The sequence below is a fragment of the Elephas maximus genome, chromosome 1 (genome assembly GCF_024166365.1).
Source record: "Elephas maximus indicus isolate mEleMax1 chromosome 1, mEleMax1 primary haplotype, whole genome shotgun sequence".
NCBI classification, from domain to species: Eukaryota; Metazoa; Chordata; class Mammalia; order Proboscidea; family Elephantidae; genus Elephas; species Elephas maximus.
In genome coordinates, this window is record NC_064819.1 from 217,708,767 (window position 1) to 217,729,220 (window position 20,454).

The 20,454-nt window shown below is 38.1% G+C and overlaps 1 protein-coding gene across 4 annotated transcripts in view; it reads left to right on the top strand.

The window, feature by feature from the left end:
* The window catches only part of ADGB (androglobin), a 229,145-nt gene that overhangs the window by 178,710 nt on the left and 29,981 nt on the right, over window positions 1-20,454 (top strand). For all 4 annotated transcript variants that reach the window (XM_049903119.1, XM_049903128.1, XM_049903146.1 and 1 more), the window contains one exon: window positions 1,620-1,731. In XM_049903119.1, the coding sequence (XP_049759076.1) occupies window positions 1,620-1,731 (112 nt within the window). The remainder of the gene's footprint in view (window positions 1-1,619; window positions 1,732-20,454) is intronic.

Here is a 20,454-nt window from a genome sequence, read left to right on the forward strand (position 1 = left end):
CTTTAAGGAGGCAACTCTTTCTCAGTCATATTTTGAGTGCCTTCCAACCTGAGGGGCTCATCTTCCGGCACCATATCAGACAGTGTTCCACTGCTATTCACAAGGTTTTCACTGGGTAATTTTTTTTCAGAAGTAGACTACTAGGTCTTTCTTCCTAATCTGTCTTAATCTGGAAGCTCAGCTGAAACCTTTCCACCATGGGTGACCCTGATGATATTTGAATACTGGTGGCATAGTTTCTAGCATCACAGCAACACACAAGCCCCCACAGTATGACAGACTGACAGACGTGTGGGGGACAAAGTCATAGCAATAAAAATACTATTAAATTAGTGTAACAGTAGGCAAATGGAACAATAAAGTAGGATAGAGAGAATAGAAACGGATCCATGTTTATATAGAAACTTAATATAGAATAAATTCAACACCATCAATCAATGCATAAACGGTAGACTGATGAGTAGACGATGTTGGACAAACTGCTTCCATGGAACAGAAAGTTTACAGGTTCAAGTCTACCCAGAGGCACCTTGTAAGAAAGACCTGGTGATCTACTTCCAAAAATCAGCCACTGATGACCCTATGGAACACAGTTCCACCCTGACTCAAATAGGGTCACCATGAGTCACAATGGACTGGACAGAAATCGATTTTACCTAAGACCATAAATAAAGTTGGATTCCATATGTATTAACTGTTAAGTGCTCAGCTGCTAACCTAAAGATTGGCAGTTTAACCCACCCAGAGGCTCCACAGGAGAAAAGACATGACGATCTTCTCCCATAAAGATTACAGCCTAGGAAACCCTATGGGACCGTTCTACTGTGTCATAAAGTGTCACGATGAATTTTGATCAAATTGATGTCTCACAACAAGAACCAGATATGTTATATATTTAATTGTTTAATTTTAATACATAAAATTAATAATAGATGATATCAGAGACTATTTTTGGGTCCTGGGTACATAGAACAGGATATTCTAAAGGCCAACAGCCATGTAGAAATGCTCAAACTCATTAGTAATCTGAGAAATGCAAAATATGATAACTATGAGATTTCAGTCTATAGCCATTGTATTGGCAAAAATTAGAAGGTTGGATAACAACAGGCATTGGTGGGGATATGAGGATTTTAAACTTTTATAAACTGTAGTATTATAGAATTTTGGAGAATACCTAGCAGTGTTTATAATTCCCAATCCAAAGGCCTTCGTAGTAATCATTGTCAAAGCCTACTGTGTTATATTCAGAATTTTTAGAGTTTATATAAATTGCTGTCAAGTCGATTCCAATGCATAGCGACCCTGTATGGGGCTCTGGTGGCATAGTGGTTAAGCGTTAGACTGCTAAACAAAAGCTCAGCAGTTTGAATCCATCAGCTGCTCCTTGGAAATTCTATGGGGCAGTTCTACTCTGTTATAAAGGGTCACTATTGGCTCAAGGGCAGTGGTTTTTTTGGTTATGTGTGTGTGTGTGTGAGTGTATATATAATACACATGATTAAATTATGGTCCAGTGATCCAGAAAAGCAATTAATTTGTCATGTGCCTAATGATAAATTATATTATATACGTTCTATATTTATTGTTTGTTCTTAAATTTGCATTTTATTTCACAGGCTTACAAGTACATTATACAGTGTTTGGTGTTGTATAACAGTTGGCCTCTCACCGAAAGTCAGCTGACATTCGTCCAAGCACTAAAAGACTTAGAGAAAAATGATATCAAAGGTATGTCACCCTAAATATTTGTACATGTAGTTTATGTTTTATATAAATATTTAATAGAAATTTGAACATGTAATACTTAAAATATCATTGCTTACAATTTGTGTTTTATATCCTCTGGCATTTCCCATTTCATTAATTGATTACATTCCAACTTTTGGTTTATGGGAACCAAAAATGTATGATGGTTTAGGCCTAGTTTAAACACACTTTTATCTAGTCAGTAAAAATTGATCAAGAAGTGTACAGGAGATGTTTCTGTTTATATTTGTGCAAAGTTGTTGATTTAGCCTGACACCGAAGATAAGTTCTTAAAATATTTAACAACAAATACTTAAATCCTGAAGAGCAATATCCTAGTGAAAGAGGACTCTGATTTATTTTTTCAAAATATAAACTACTCTAGATATGTTACCTCACTATGTTCCATTATCATATCTGATTCTATATTTAATAATAAAGTTATTAAATTAATTAATGTATGTAAAAACTTTAGAACAGAGGCTAGACCATAATAAACGTATAGGAATTTGTTTAAATTTATTTTTAGTTGCGTTAATCTTTCATAGGTTTAGAAAAGTAAACTAAAGTCTCCAACTAATTTTTGTTTTTATTTTTCTTTTATTTCCACAAGGTCTTATTGTATGTGTTTTGTACTTTATTGGCTGCATATATATTTGTGACAGATATTCATAGTGAATGATACCCTTTATAATTTTTAAGTTTCCTTGTTTTTTTTTTGTAAAGCTTTTTGTCCTTAATCTTGTCCACTACTATCATAAATTCTGCTTTCTTCTTTTCCTTTCTTTCCTTCCTTCCTCTTCCTCTGCTTCTGCTTCTTCTTCAACATGTCTCTACCTATCCTTTTGATTTCAGCTTTTGCAATCACTTTATTTAAGAGCTGTCTCTTTCATTCAACTTATGGTTTAATGGTGCTGTTTCTATATGACCTTGCCAAAAGCCACTGCCGTCAAGGCGATTCCGACTCATAGCGATAGAGTCTATTTTTTCTTTTAGTATGTGTTTACCTAATTTATAAGTATTGATATAAAAGCTATGTTTGATCTGATTACTTTTATGTTTATATTATGCTTTCTGTATTTTAAAATTTTTGTTTATCATTTTTACATAACCTGCATTCTCTGTTTGACTGTGTTCATATGTCTGTATAATTGTGCCTAGGGAGCTGACTGTTATTTTCATTGTGTTCAAGTATAAGTTTGATCTTTATTTTTCTAGTGGTAACCGTTACGATTTCCAGTTTATAAAACAGGTTCTTAAATAGATCCAGTTGTCTTAATTTACCAAATTTAGATAATATCATTCACTTCCATTAAAGATTATTTTCTTACCGTACATTTTTGTAACATAACAATTTCCTCCCTTTTCTCCACTTTTCTTTTTGTTTAATTTATTTCATTTTTGTTGTTGTTGAGAATATACATAGCATGACATATACCAATTCAACAATTTTTACATGCACAGTTCAGTGACATTGATTATCTTCCTTGAGTTGTGCAACCATTCTCAGCCTCCTTTTCTGAGTTGTTCCTCCCCCATTAACATAAACTCACTGCCCCCTAATTTTCCTATCTACTCAACCTTTACAGTTGCTGTCTTCAATTTGATCCCATATAGATAGTTCTTAAAAGAGCACAGTGCTCAAAGCCTAGTTTAAACCTTTTTTTTTCTACTTAGTAAAAATTGATTTTCTTCAAGGCCAACAGCTGCTAAGAAATGCTTGAACTCATTAGCAATCTGAGAAATGCAAAATAAGACAGCTACGAGATTTCACTTTATAGCCGTTGTACTGGCAAAGGGTAGAAAGTTGGATAATAGTGTTCTTTACTAGCCAAGATAAACTATGGCTGGTTTTCAGTATATTTTGCATTGCCAATAGATATTCTCACATTGTGCTTTGTGACTATAATTCTCTGAATTCCTTAGCCTTAATTCCATATATATATATATGAATTTGTGTTCCTGTATATAAATCCTTTTTACTAGTGCTTCTCCATCACCCAGTCTTTTTTTTTGGGGTGGCTGCGTTTTGCCATGAAGTCTTGTTTTTAAGAAGGTCTAATGGATGCTGTGTTTTCTGAGGCTCTGCACATGTGCAATTTCCTGCCTGTATATTTATATGGAGCATGCCTGGGGGCACCATTCTTGAATCACTCTCATGTCTTCTTGTTTGTTGAGAAATATTACTCTACTGAATTTTGACATTAAATGTTGCTGTGGAATAATTGGAGGCAAAAATGATTTTTTCTTCTTGCTTTTCTACCCAGATATTTATTGAATTTCATTTTTGAATTCTTCTTCTCACACAATGTTTTCTCCTTAATTTCTTTAATAATTGAAGGAGAGATTTGCCCAAAAAGTCCTGTTTCCTGAGGTAATTTTTCTGACATATATGCATTACATGTTCATTAAATCTTTTCAATCCCATTTCCAATACCTTTTGTTATTGTTGTGGGCCTGACTATCTATGCGTATGTCATATTTTGGTTCATTTCCGGTTATTTCTGATCACAGAATAAGGACAGTTTTCTCTTGACCAGCTGCTTGCTAAAGAATAATATGAGAAGGAACTGTGGTGAAGAAATTAGAATAGCAGGTATTTCCTATTGGAATTTGTTTTCTCAGAACTCAATTCTATGTAATCTATAACATTTTAGTCCCTGGAGATACACCCTTGCTTTGTTTTAGGGCAAAGAGAAAAACGTCCTGGATTACAGTAAAGTCTCAACCTTAAGGATTTGTTTTCTGATTCCACTGAGCTGGCTCAAGTGAGCAATGGCAAGGTAAAGGCAGTTTCTCACCTCTCCTCCACCCTCGTGTCTCTTCCTACTGCAAAAAATAAAATGGCATGTTTATAGGGTTGCCATGAGTTGGCGTCGACTCAATGGCAACGGGTTTTTTTTTTTTGGTTTTATACTAGTGGTTCTTAAAATTTTTAGCCTTGAGCCACCTCACACTCTTAAAAATAATTGAGGCCCCTAAAGAGCTTTTTTGTATTTGAGTTTTACTTCTCATTATTTGCCATCTTAGAAATTAAAACTGAGGAATTGTACAATATATAGTCAGGAATTTATTTTAAAACAGCAACTATATACCTGTTATATGTAGACATCATTTCTGTGAAAAATATATATTTTTTTAATTAGTGAGAATAGTGAAACTATTTTCCATTTTTGGAAACCTGTTTAATGGCTGGTTTAATAGAAGACAGCTGTATTCTCATAGATGCATCTGCATTGAATCTGTTGTGACCTGTTATTTTGATTGAAAAAAACCCAGCCTCACACAGATGCGTAGTTTGAAAAGGAAGGGACACTTTAATAGCCTTTTAAGATATTTGAGAATATTTTCTTTCCCGTTAAACCAAACTCGACAAATGGTAGTTTTTTTAAAGTTAGCTGCAATGAGGAATTTGAATCCCTGTTGAAGAACTTTACCTGTTCTGTTACGTTAAACCTATTTAGCTCCTTGTACCTTGAATATAGTGTGCAGGGTTTTGTAACATCTTGCACTGATCATTTAAGAACATATCAAATCACTGATTTATGCTGATTTTCCCAATTTTGACACATCTCCGTATACAAAATCGAAGAATCACATTTTTTAACATTACTACTGATCAAATTAGAAGTGTTTTTTTTGTTGTTGTTGTTAAGCATTGGGAAACTGGCAAGCTCATGGTAACAGATAAGTTTTCCGAAATTCTAGTTTTCACTTGCAAGCTTGAATTTTATCATTGGCGATGAATACTATCAGTTATTTTCCTGGCACTTTGTTCACTTTTAAGAAAATGCCTGTCAGATAGCCAAGTCTGAGTAATCATAGTTTGTCGGTCAATAGTTCTTTCAGGCACAGTTGGCGTTACGTGAAACAGGCAGCTAGTACTGCTTGAAACTCAAACAGTCACACAACTGGTTTATCTAGAATCAATTATGTGCCTTTATTCTGCAAACATACTCTATGTATACTTCCCATTTCATTTTGCTTTATTAAAAAGGCATGTACGCAAAGACTGAGATTTAATAAAATTAATAAACTTTACAACTTCATCAAAACATTTTTAAATGAAACTGGCTTTTTTTTTTTTTTTTTTTTAATAATTGCAATTGCTTGCTGATGGTGAAGAATACAATCATTCCTGGTATAGTTTGGTGCCACTGTCTTGATTTGTGCTAAGGCACCTGCAGAATTTTACCTACCATTGCTATTTCATCATTAGTACAAATGTCAGCATAGTACAAAAGGGAAATGACATCTTAGTATTATTATGAATAGAAACCCTGGTGGCGTACTGGTTAAGAGCTATGGCTGCTAACCAAAAGATGGGCAGTTTGAATCCACCAGGCACTCCTTGGAAACCGTATGGGGCAGTTCTACTCTGCCCTATGGGATTGCTATGAGTCAGAATCGACTCAATAGCAATGGGTTTTTTTTATTATTATGAGCAATCATGAAGATAGTGCAGGACTGGGCAACATTTTTTTCTGTTATACATGGGTCATCATGAATTGGAGCCAACTCAACAGCAACTAACAACAACATTATTATGACAATGATTTTGACTCTGTAGATCAGCAGGAACTCATGGGGGTTTGAGGACTACACTTTCTCTAATAATTCCTAATTCCGATTGCTATTAAGGCAAAATGAAATGCTGTGTGAGAAACTACATACCTGGCCTTAAGAAATCATAGCTCTCATAGCTAGACTTACCTTATCTCAATTTTAAATGTCTTTAATCCCATTGTGGACCTAATAACCATGACCCCTTCACCACCCTGCTCTCTGAACCTACTGACTCCCATTTCTGACTCTGTCTCACCCTATAAATTCATCCCTAGTAAGGATTCCTTATTTTTTTTGTATAATTGCCCACACCTGCATGACAGATACTTCCAGGGAGATGCAGCTCACATAATAGACTTGAGAGGGGCTACTTCCCTATGTTGAAAAGAAGGATTTGATCAACAAATCAATTAGAGTTAAAAGCATTTATTGAATGAGAAGCTGTTTGCAAACAAGGGACATCCAAGCTGAAGTGGCAAGGGCTCATTCAAGCAGTGTAGGTATGGAGTTTTTAAAGGCAATTAGGGGATTTCCAGTAGGAAAGTTACAATGATCAGGTGTTAGGTATGTCTTTAATTGAAGGGAGGGCTTTACAAAGTAAGTCTTTCTGTCGTTGGTCCCATAGGTATACTTGTCTGATAGGAATTTGTTGTGTCTGATATGGTGAGTCAGAAACATTCATCGATGTCAAGTTTTTTTTGGGGGGTGGGGGGAAGGGGAGGAAAGTTCCTACAATTACAACACTGAAAAAAAAAAAAATTTGAAAGCTCCCTATTATTCTGTCATAGTTTGTACCTGGCACAAGCAACCATTTTAATTTATTTGTTCTAGGAAAGATTTTTGCACCTCGTACAAATGGCCATTCATTTTTAGTTAATATTTAACACCTAGCATTACACGTTGACTTGGCTGAACTAAAATTTCAGAATGGTAGAACCTTTGATCCTCTTCTAGATGCTACAAGAAACCAAATAAAACACAGTGATGTTACAACAAAAAAGTAGTTAAAATATTTATGCAGCCTCTCAAACAAGTTTGACAGAACTGCACCTTCGTTCTGAGTATGTCTAAATCTAGTTCTCATAATGATACCCTAAAGACTCTTGTCTTTGATGGGATAAGGACGGTAAGGCCTGAAGCTGGCTCTTAACCTATGTACTTGCTTGGCTGGTGTGAATAATTTCACTAGCATGCATTCAAAGACATAATGCAGGAGGAAGTTATAGTTCAGAACATCAAGGTAGTCCAATGAAGTTGTGATAGTTCTTTCATTACCAACTAGGAGGGATGATTTCAGTTAACAGTGTCTTGGACTGGAACCAGATTGTGTGGGTGAGTCAGTTCTAGAACTGCCTCAGTAAGTCTATTTAGAGTGAATTTACCCGTGTTGAAGTTTTCCTAGATTTTATCTAGTCTTAGCCTGCATACTGAGAAAAGCTAAACTTCTTGCCTAAGGCCTTACACCAAGGTGATCAGTATCTTATCTATTCCATTCATATGTATTTTCTTCCTTCCATTCATGTGTATTTTCTCCATGAAAATACTGAGCCCACACCATCTATCTAGCTGGCTCAGATGTCATTGTTCTTAGCATGTCTATTTTGATTCAAAATGTTCAGCTATTCACCAGAAGGCCAGCAGTCCAAATCCACCAGCTGCCCTTTAGAAACCCTATGGGGAAGTTCTGCTCTGTCCTCTAGGGTCACTATGCCTTGGAATCAGCTTAATGGCAATGAGTATTTTGTTTAAGCAAGTGTCCTAGATAACCTGTTTCCGAGGACTCTGGCTCATGAATTTTACTCCATACTCTATTAACCCTAATTCTGTGTATTCTGTATCTGATTCCTGATTTCTTCCTACCACCTCTACAAATTACTCTGACTTGGAACAGTGCCATTAGCTCTTCTCATATACTTGCCAAATTCATCCTTTAGGGCCAAGTTTCCCTAACTCATTTTCTGTCAGTGGAGATTCAGACATAGCAGAGACAGAATACTGCCCATATTATTTAGCTATTACTCCAGAAATACTTCATAGCAAACAACATAAAATTCTCAGTGGTTCACAATAACAAATGTTTACTTTTCCTTCACAGACCTGGTTATGATTTGGCTGACCTCAGCAGGGTTCAGCTGGGCTTCAGTTCATGTACATATATGCCTCTTTCCGGGGGCCCAAATGGAAAGGTCCAGTGGTACCAAGCGTATTTTATTTTAATTGTAATGGCAAGCCCAAACATACAAGCACATTTCAAGCTTCAGATCTGCTAACATATCATTACTGAAGGAAATATCATGGCCAAATTCAAGTTAAAAGACAAGGAATTACACCTCACCCAAAAAGAGGTCATGGCAAGAGTGTGGATATATAATTCTTAAGGACCAATAATTAAATATGCTACAATGGTATATGACAAGCCAACTCTAAAGGGCTAAATTATATATTGAGTCACTCAATCAATAAGTTTTACCCCAACCTTCACAGGGAAAATTATAGAATCTCTTTAGGCCAATACAGCCTAAAAGACTTACTCTATAGTCCCTGTCCCACCACCTAGAATTCATTTGCATCTCCTAAGATTTCATAAAGTTATACCCAACCTTCACTGAAAAAAACAAAACAAAACCCCTCCAACTCTCATAGTAAAGAACAATGTGGGGAAGTTTAAAGTTGCTGTCATGATTCACTTTCTTTTAAAGTAGAAAAACTCTTGTTATCCACTGATAAGGAAACATAAAACTCAGAAGTGTTAAGCCTATGGACCTGACACCAGTGCCCTCAAACTTCCCCCATTGAACCCAAGTCCAAACCTATCTATCATTGAGTTCCTGGAGGTCTGGATGGTTTAGAGCCATATCTACAGCACTCAGATAAGAAAGACCTTTTAGGAAGGTCTGGCTGGTATCAGAGGAAACAACTCAATTATTTGTGGGGGTGGAGGGAGCACAAGAGAGTCCCTTAGAAAAAAGCATAACAAGGGCAAGATAGCATGGGAATTTCCAAGGCTGTAATCATTACGGAAGCATACTGCCACATCTTTCTGTGGGTTCTTACCACCAACCTTTAGGTTAGCAGCCAAGCACTTAACCACTGTGCCACAGTGCTCCCAAACATTGTTTGTGATAGTTCAAAGTGGTACAAACCAAATGAAGAGAAATTTCGTAATAACTGACTAAGTTACATATGAACGACCCTTCCTTTGAACCAGCAGCGCCAAGTATAGGAAAATACCATAATGTGCACCATAATGTGCACCACTACAAATGCAAAATACTATATGCAGAAGCGTATTAATTTGTCATAGCAAAACATCGGACACAACCCACAAGTCCAACAGAATAAATCTAGATGAAGATTCTGTAGCACACACTGGTGTACTATGTGAGGAAGATCACTGTGTAATGAAATGGACTGATTCCCCGGCTATATTGTCTTAAGTAGTCATAAATGCAAGATACAAAGTAGGGTGCATATTATATTACCTTTTATGTAAGAAATAATTGGAAACACATAGGCAGGCACGCACATACCTAATACTAATGAAAGAGTTTTAAGTAGGGAGTTGAGATGACTGGGATAGAATTAAGATTTCTCAGTATACCTTTATATACTAGTATTGGATTTTGAACTATGTACATATTTTACATAGTAAAAAAGTAAATAAAGCTACTTTGGAAAGGAAAAACAGACCCTAAAATTGAAAACAAATAGTGTATGTCAAATTGGTAATAAAATAAACAAAATTCATTGAGGAATAAAGAAAATAATTATTTCAAGTAACTGTTGAATATAGTGCTCTGGCTGTACATCCTTAGTTGGATATAACACATTATTAGGACTAAAAGAACTACAAAAAAATCATGTCTCATCCAATAATAATATCTGTATTTGAAGTGTAAAAATCTTTCAAGTATGTGGTAGGATTAAACAAATAGATAAATATTATTAGGAAACAAAGATTTTTACTGTACAAAAAAAGAGACAAATATCAAATCTAAAAAGTTAAGGCAAAAACTCTGTAAAGTTATATTTGAGTTGGAAAAATCAGTACGAACTTATGACTTCTTAAGAAGTATTTCCTAGCTCTGTCCACAGGAAGAGTCTGGAAGCAATGATACCCCAGTAGTACTAGCACACCTAGCATCCAGAGACTGATTTATACGTATCATTTTCTACTGAAAAAGAACCAAAGCTCTTTAGAGAAATGGCTGATTCCAAATCTAGGCCAGAGAAAGTAGAAGGTAAGCCAAGTTCATCTTTATGTGCTCGAAAGCAAGGAAGTGCTCAAAAACAACAGAATCACAACTTCAAAGAGGTTCCTACTTGCCAAATTTGAAGAAATGTGAGCATGGTATGAGTCCATTGCTGTTGTTGTTGTTAGGTGCTGTCGAGTTGGTCTCAACTCGTAGCGACCCTATGTACAACAGAATGAAACACTGCCTGTTCCTGTGCTATCCTCACAATCATTGTTGTGCTTAAACCGTTGTTGTAGCCACTGTGTCAGTCCATCTTATTGAGGGTATTCCTCTTTTTCACTGACACTCTACTTTACCAAGCATGATGTCCTTCTCCAGGAACTAGTTGCTCCCGATAACATGTCCTAAGTATGTGAGATGAAGTCTCACCATGCTTACTTCCAAGGAACGCTCTGGCTGTACTTCTTCCAAGACAGACTTTTTCATTCCTCTGGCGGTCATTGGTGTATTCAATATTCTTCTCCAACACCATAATTCAAAGGCATCAGTTTTTGTTCAGTCTTCCTTATTCATAGTCCAGCTTTCACATGTGTATGAGGCACTTGAAAATGTCATGGCTTGGAAAAAATAACAAAGAAACATCCCAAGAAGGAGAGAGAGAGAAAAAATGGCAGTTAACAAATATTGAAGGAATGATAGAATTAGCAAAATCAATATTTTGCTACCCATTATAATAATTATTCAGGCAAGGATCCAGTCAAAGATTTTTGGGGAACGGCATTTCTCCACAGTGACAAGTTATCATCATACAAATTGTTTACTAATTCCAAGAGGGAAAATATACATTTTTAATTGACAGATTTGGTGGTTACCATCTGAAGCAAATGATGAAACGTAGTATCCTTGTTGTGGAACCATCTGACATTATATACCCTAGACATGATGTAAAATGAAGTATGCTGTATTCTTGCTAAAAATTTTTACCTTATAGACCAAATTTCCCATTTAGATAAAATGCAGCCGACAGAGGACTAAATGAATGACATCATGAGGAGGCAATCAGAAAAATTTAGAATGTGAAATATTCATGACAATTAGCTTGGAATTTAAAAAATGCAAAAAGAGGAACAACGAAATGCACTATATGGACATTGAGTATATCTTGGTATAAATATAAAATGCCTAGAAACACATTCTTAGAAAACCAGGGGAAATTTTAATATGAACTGGATATTAGATGATACTAGGAAGTTATCGTTAATGTTTGTGGGTGTGATAAAGGTTTTGTGGTTACAAAGGAGAATATTCTCATTTTAAGGTGGTTCATGCTAAGTATTTAGGGTTGAATTGTCATGGTACCTGAACTAGCTGTTAGTGGCTCATTCAAAAATAATGAATAAGAAAGACCAAAGAAGAACTGATGCCTTTGAAGTATGTGTTGGTGAAGAATATTGAATATACCATGGACTGTGAGAAGAATGAACAAATCTGTCTTGGAAGAAGTACAGTCAGAACGCTCACATGAGGATGGTGAGGAGAGAACAGTCTCACATACTTAGGACATGTTATCAGGAGGGACCAGTCCCTGGAGAAGGACATCATGCTTGGTAAAACAGAGGGTCAGTGAAAAAGAGGAAGAACCTCAGTGAGGTGGATTGACATAGTGGCTCGAACAATGGACTCAAACATAGCAATGATTGTGAGGATGCTGTGAGACCGGTCAGTATTTCGTTCTGTTGTACGTGAGTCGGAACAGACCCAACAGCACCTAACAAAAAATAATAGGACAACCATACATGGCAAAATGTTAACAATAATTGACTCTAGGAGGAGAATATACATGTGCCCTGTGTATTCTTCTTTCAGATGTTGTGTATGTGTGAAAAATTCTCTTAACTCAATGTTGTAAAACATTCACCCCTCACCGGACAGGAAGAGAGGGAGGGAGGGAGGGAAGAAGGGAGGCCTCATACAAAAATTGACTGTGAAGGGAAGGAAGAGTGGTAGAAAAATGAGCTATTTGGGGATATGGGGTTAAAGGCTTTTTTTGTTTATTTTTCAAAATGAGAATTTAAGCATTTTTGTTCAGTGGGATTCCTGGATCTCTTGTTAGCCCTTCTGTATTTACTGGGCTTATATAAAATATATATAACTGAACATATAGTCCCTAGGTGGTGGGAAAGGTTAAGGAATTCAGCTGTTAACCAAGTTTTGGAGTTCAAATTTTCCAGAGACACCTCTGAAGAAAGGCCTGGTGATCTACTTCCAAAAAAATCAGCCACTGTAAACATAATGGAGCACAGCTCTACTGTGACACACATGGGGTTGCCATGAGTCAGAATTGACTTCTAGAGCAACTGGTTTACTGGTACTGAACATATAGAGAGAAATTCTTCTAAGACACTAATTGAATACATGATCAAGAGATAAAACACAAACCCATCCATATGTAGCCTATCTTGCCTACTAATCGTATCTCCTTTTTCTCCTTCTTTCACTTTTTCTGCCCTCTGCAACCCTGGCAGCCTACCTGTCCTATCCTCAGTGACTTCTAATCACCAGCCTGAGTAGGATATTTGAACTGTTAGGCCATTCTGCCATTCGGGTTCCCCAGACAACTGCAGGGTTAATTTGCATTATCACTGGAACTCTTGACCTTAATTATCAGAGGCCTCTCTTGTTTTTCCCTAAGAAGAGTTATACTTTAGGTCTTTTTTTTGAAACCACATAGAGGTATTTTTCCTCATACTAAGTCTTCCACAACGTGTCTGTCAGTTTGTCATACTGTGGGGACTTGCGTGTTGCTGTGATGCTAGAAGCTGTGCCACCGGTATTCAGATACCAGAAGGGTCACCCATGGAGGACAGGTTTCAGCTGAGCTTCCAGACTAAGACTACGAAGAAGGACCCGGCAGTCTATTTCTGAAAAGCATTAGCCAGTGAAAACCTTGTGAATAGCAGCGGAACATTGTCTGATATAGTGCTGGAGGATGAGCCCCCAGGTTGGAAGGTACTCAAGAGATGACTGGGGAAGAGCTGCCTCCTCAAAGTAGAGTCAACCTTAATGACGTGGATAAAGTAAAGCTTTCAGGACCTTCATTTGCTGATGTGGCACGACTCAAAATGAGAAGAAACAGCTGTAAACATGCATTAAGAATTGGAACCTGGAATGTACAAAGTATGAATCTAGGAAAATTGGAAATCATCAAAAATGAAAGGGAACACATAAACATTGATATCCTAGGCATTAGTGAGCTGAAATGGACTGGTATTGGCCATTTTGAATCGGACAATCATATAGTCTACTATGCTGGGAATGACAACTTGAAGAGGAATGGTGTTGCATTCATCGTCAAAAAGAACATTTCAAGATCTATCCTGAAGTACAACGCTGTCAGTGATAGGATAATATCCACACGCCTACAAGGAAGACCAGTTAATATGACTATTATTCAAATTTATGCACCAACCACTAGGGCCAAAGAAGAAGAAATAGAAGATTTTTATCAGATGCTGCAGTCTGAAATTGATCAAACATGCAATCAAGATGCATTGATAATTACTGGTGATTGGAATGAGAAAGTTGGAAACAAAGAAGAATCAGTAGTTGAAAAATATGGCCTTGGTGATAGAAACAATGCTGGAGATCAAATGATAGAATTTTGCAAGACCAACGACTTCTTCATTGCAAATACCTTCTTTCACTAACATAAATGGCGACTATACACATGGACCTCGCCAGATGGAACACACAGAAATCAAATTGACAACATCTGTGGAAACAGACGATGGAAAAGCTCAATATCATCAGTCAGAACAAGGCCAAGGGCCAACTGTGCAACAGACCATCAATTACTCATATGCAAGTTCAAACTGAAACTGAAGAAAATCAGACCAAGTCCACGAGAGCCAAAATATGACCTTGAGTATATCCCACCTGAATTTACAGACCATCTCAAGAATAGTTTTGACGCATTGAACACTAGTGACCGAAGACCAGGTGAGTTGTGGAATGACATCAAGGACATCATCCATGAAGAAAGCAAGAGGTCATTGAAAAGACAAAAAAGAAAGAAAAGACCAAGATGGATGTCAGAGGAGACTCTGAAACTTGCTCTTGAGCGTCGAGCAGCTAAAGCAAAAGGAAGAATTGATGAAGGAAAAGAACTGAACAGAAGATTTCAAAGGGCAGCTCGAGAAGACAAAGTAAAGTATTATAATGACATGTGCAAAGAGCTGGAGATAGAAAACCAAAAGGGAAGAACACGGTCAGTGTTTCTCAAGCTGAAAGAACTGAAGAAGAAATTTAAGCCTCGAGTTGCAATAGTGAAGGAGTCTATGGGGAAAATATTAAACGATGCAGGAAGCATCAAAAGAAGATGGAAGGAATACACAGAGTCATTATACCAAAGAGAATTAGTCGATGTTCAACCATTTCAAGATGTAGCATATGATCAGGAACTGATGGTACTGAAGGAAGAAGTCCAAGCTGCTCTGAAGGCATTGGCAAAAAACAAGGCTCCAGAAATTGATGGAATATCAATTGAGATGTTTCAACAAACAGATGCAGTGCTGGAGATGCTCACTCATCTATGCCAAGAAATATGGAAGACAGCTTCCTGGCCAACTGACTGGAAGAGATCCATATTTAGGCCTATTCCCAAGAAAGGTGATCCAATCGAATGTGGAAATTATAGAACAGTATCATTAATATCACACGCAAGCAAAATTTTGCTGATGATCATTCAAAAACGGTTGTAGCAGTATATTGACAGGGAACTGCCAGAAATTCAGGCTGGTTTCAGAAGAGGGTGTGGAACCAGGGATATCATTACTGATGTCAGATGGATCCTGGCTGAAAGCAGAGAATACCAGAAGGTTGTTTACCTGTGTTTCATTGACTATGCAAAGGCATTCGACTGTGTGGATCATAACAAATTATGGATAACATTGCGAAGAATGGGAATTCCAGAACACTTAATTGTGCTCAGGAGGAACCTTTACATAGACCAAGAGGCAGTTGTTCAGACAGAACAAGGGGATACTGATTGGTTTAAAGTCAGGAAAGGTGTGTGTCAGGGTTGTATTCTTTCACCATGCTTATTCAATCTGTATGCTGAGCAAATAATACGAGAAGCTGGACTATATGAAGAAGAACGGGGCATCAGGATTGGAGGAAGACTCATTAACAACCTGCAATATGTAGATGACACAACCTTGCTTGCTGAAAGTGAAAAAGACTTGAGGCACTTACTAATGAAGATCAAAGACCACAGCCTTCAGTATGGATTGCACCTCAACATAAAAACCAAAAAAAAAAAAAAAACCAAACCCACTGCCATTGAGTTGATTCCAACTCATAATGACCCTATAGGACAGAGCAGAAGTTCCCTGTAGAGTTTCCAAGGACCTCCTGGCGGATTTGAACTGCTGACCTCTTGGGTAAGAGCTGTAGCACTTAACCACTACGCTCAACATAAAGAAAAGAAAAATCTTCACAACTGGACCAGTGAGCAACATCATGATAAACAGAGAAAAGATTGAAGTTGTCAAGGATTTCATTTTACTTGGATCCACAATCAACAGCCATGGAAGCAGCAGTCAAGAAATCAAAAGACACATTGCATTGGGTAAATCTGCTGCAAAGGACCTCTTTAAAGTGTTGAAGAACAAAGATGTCACCTTGAAGACTACTAAGTTGCACCTGACCCAAGCCATGGTATTTTCAATCGCATCATATTCATGTGAAAGCTGAACAGTGAATATGGAAGACCAAAGAAGAATTGACGCCTTTGAATTGTGGTGTTGGTGAATATACCATGGACTGCCAAAAGAACGAACGAATCTGTCTTAGAAGAAGTACAACCAGAATGCTCCTTAGAAGCAAGGATGGCGAGACCGCGTCTTACAAACTTTGGACATGTTGTCAGGACGGATCAGTCCCTGGACAAGGATATCATGCTTGGCAAAGTACAGGGTCAGTGGAAAAGTTGAAGACCCTCAGTGAGGTGGATTGACACAGTGGCTGCAACAATGAGCTCAAGCATAATAAAGATTTTAAGTATGGCGTAGGACGGGGCAACGGGGCAGTGTTTCGTTCTGTTGTGCATAGGGTCGCTATAAGTCTGAACCAGCTCGATGGCACCTAACAACAAGTCTTCCACTGTCTCATTCATAGGACACACACAAAAATGCCTGTCTCCCACCTATAAGGTAGTAACAGTTTTCAAAATCTGTGGGTACGTTATTTTCTACCCTGAAATATGCCTCTTTCTCTCATTCTGTCTTTCTCTCTGTATACATATACATAATTTTAAATGGCTTTTACTTACCAGAAATACCACCTAGTCAAATGCTTTTCTGGAAGAGAGCTTGTCAAGAATTCTAGGGATAAAATTAGGCATGTCAGCTGTGGTTTGGGGTGAGGCAGGGATGAATGGACACTGAGGCTCAAGATGACTGTGCTGTTGTGCCCTGGATGACAATTTGCTTTGGAGGAATGTGATTAGAGAACAAAGTTCTCATCTGTCAGGGTGAAGGTATTTTCCATTAGAGAGCCTGTGCCAGCTTGGCCAGGTGTGTTTGCTTGCTTGGATTATCTGCATGGACCTAACTGGGAGGGAATCAATAGAGGTTCGTTTATTACAGAAGCAAGGAGGAAACTATTACAACTGCGTTTCACCTTTAGTAGAAGAGGCAGATTCTTGTGCAGGACATAAAATTCAAAGAAAAACTATAAAAATACATGACACCAAGGGTTCCCATTGCCTTTCTCATGTAATGGGTATGTTTTCCTACCAAGTGGTCACACTCCGTGGAGGCCTTTGTCAGCCTCCCCGATGCCCTTGTTCCACTTGGGCAGGGACAGGGTGTTAGCCACACCTTTGGTCACTGGAACCAGAGTGGGAGAGGTTAGTAAACATATATTGGATGAATGCATGTGTGCTATGCCAGGAACAGCAAGTATGCATACGTTGTAATACGTTCCCGGCTTGCTGTGCTGAGAAGATGCTGAGGCAGTGTTCCGTCTCTGCAAGAAAGAGTCGTGACCTTCTATCAATGTGTAGCATAGACACAGGGAAAGAAAGTGGTAGCACTCGAGCCACAGGGCTGCTGCCTCTTTCCTGTGCATGTGTTTAATCTTCAGAGCAGGCACTCAGGTGCTTGAAAATTATTTTTTGAACAGGCTGTGTTACTGCGTAATTAACAGAGGGACAATAGTGGCTCAGTGGTAGAATTCTGCCTCCTATGTGGGAGACCTGGGTTTGATTCTCAGCTAAGGTACCTCCAGCACAGCCACCACCCATCCGTCGGTGGACACTTGTGTGCTGCTGTGATGCTGAGCAGATTTCAGCAGAGCTTCCAGACTAAGACGGGCTAGGAAGAAAGGCCTGGAGACCTACTTCCAAAAATCAGCCAGAAAGAACCCTATGGATCACAAGGGTCCTATCCACAATCATCATGGGAATGGTGCAGGACTGGGCAGAATTTCATTCCATTGTGCATAGGGTCACCATGAGTTGGGGGTTGACTCAGTGGCAGCTAACAACAACTGCTTAACAGGGATATTCATAAAACCCCAAAGGCAGGTACGCTGTCATGCGTTCTCCATGTCTTCATTCTACCTCAGCCTCCCTTCCCACTGCCAACACCCCCACCACCCAGCACCACTGAGAATAACTGAAGGATTGAGCATCCAGAAACCCAGTGCCGTCGAGTCTATTCTGACTGATAGCGACCCTATAGGACAGAGTAGAACTGCCTCATAGAGTTTCCAAGGAGCCCCTGGTAGATTCGAACTGCTGACCCTTTGGTTAGCAGCTGTAGCACTTAACCACTATGCCACCAGGGTTTCCGGATTGAGCACACATGCCTTCATCTAGAATTCTTGTCTACCAGAAGAGAACACAATTATTCTGAGAATAAATGTCATAAGGAGCTGAAAACTTCCTGGCCATGCTCAACCTGAAAGTCCTTTGACTCTCTCACTGTGGTTGAAAAGGCAGTTGGTGTCAGATGTCACTGCCCTTCTGGTGTGCTCCTCAAGCCAGTGCTTCGGCCTTGTCATCTTCTCTGGATTCTCAGCTATGAATAGCCCCCGTAAGGCTTCCCGAGCCCACCTAACTCGGCCATATGGTATATCTGTAGCTGTGAATTTGAGTGCCTCATGTATTTTGAAATCTACCACCTACACCACATCCCCAAAGTCCTAATAGAAAATAAGTGGGGAAAATCTATTAATTTGTATTAATTTTATTCACTTTCTTCTTGGCATGCCAACATTTTCCCTTCGTGTCTTTGTTTTTTTCCTCTAGGGCTGTCACTTCCAGTGTCCCTCGTGTCGCCCATTGCCGTATCTCTACCTCCTCTGTGGTCCTAGGAAAATCAAGATCTCTTAGCCCATACTGTGCCTTAAAATCTTTCTCTTTTTGTCTATAAATGAGTGGAAAACTGCTTGGAATAATGGATGGTACAAATCATTTTGTGGTTTTGTGTCCCCCTCCTGTAAAGAAAGAAGTAGAGACGTAGTATGTGATTAATACAAATTGAGTTAAATCTTTTATGGTAAAGGTCTATAAGTAAAATTTTCACAGCTTTATGGAAATATAACAAAATAATAAGGGAACAGCATAGATTTGTTTGTGCTTGTTTGTGTGGTGTTTGGCAAAGCTATTCTCTTTTTTTTTATTTATTGCTCTTTAGGGACAATTGATAGTAGATTGTACATTACGGTACTGGGTACCAAGGGTTTTATTAGATCAGATAGTGGGAATTGACCCCCAATTTTTGCCTGTGTAGGCTCTTAGCTTTTTATACTTCTGATTTGTAGGTTATGCCTTTCTCTATAAGCTCAAAATAGGCATGCTCATATTGTTTATAGCAACTATAAAGGTGAACCCAGATCCATGGGACAGAATAATCGCAGTGTAGGTCATAATAGAAAACTACAGAAACAATCTTACAGAATTCAGTTAGAGATCTTACTCACAGGTACAACCTGTTTCTAAATAATGTTCCAATAAGATTTACAAGAACACAATGGTAAAAGTGGAAATTTGTGCTCTTTGGAAACTCTATGGGTCAGTTCTACTGTGTCCTGTAGGGTCACTATATGAGTCGGAATCGACTTGACAGCAGTGGGTTTTTAATGGTTTTACCTGTGAACACATTTTAAACTTCTCAGACAAAGACAGTTTTCACAGCATAGCACAATGCTCCTGGAATAGTGACTGGTGCTACTTTCTTCCAAATTCTCCAGAGTAGATGTCTAATGTCTGAAAAGGTGGAAGAAAAATACTCAAGTATTTAAGAGTATTTATATTTTAAGTATTATCATATATTTACACAAATAAAGCACGTTTTCTGCATTTGTTTGCCAACCACACCCTCCCCCCATGAGGTATTTTCTTAAGTGCTGCTCTGCCAATTTTTTACATGTTGCCGTCTAGTCAAATATATACATACATACTTTAATTTCTGAGTATATTATCGTCAATAATCAGAATTATGTTTCGTGTACATATAATGTAAATTTATATAAATTGGGATATTTAGAAAAAGAATAAATGGACACTTAGAAATGGAGGAGGTAGGTAAAATAGTATATATAATGAAATCTTGATAAATACCAAACATGAGAAATCAACCTTTGCGTTGCAAGTAGACATGGTGAGAAGGAGACTGTGTCTCTGAAGATAAGCAGCAGGCTTTCCTGGACAGACCTGACTCAGAGCATCACCATCAGACATCAGGTGCAGCAAAGAGGGGCTGATTCCTGTCAGAGAAACAGGAGGAATGAAACAATAGAAAAGCTGTATGCACATGTTTGACTGTTCAAGGCCATGCCTCTTCCCCTCTGAGGCCAACAGTGGTTAAAAAAAAAAAAAAAAGGAGTGGTAAAAAAAAAACCTCTTCCCCTCTGAGGCCAAGAGTGGTAAAAAAAA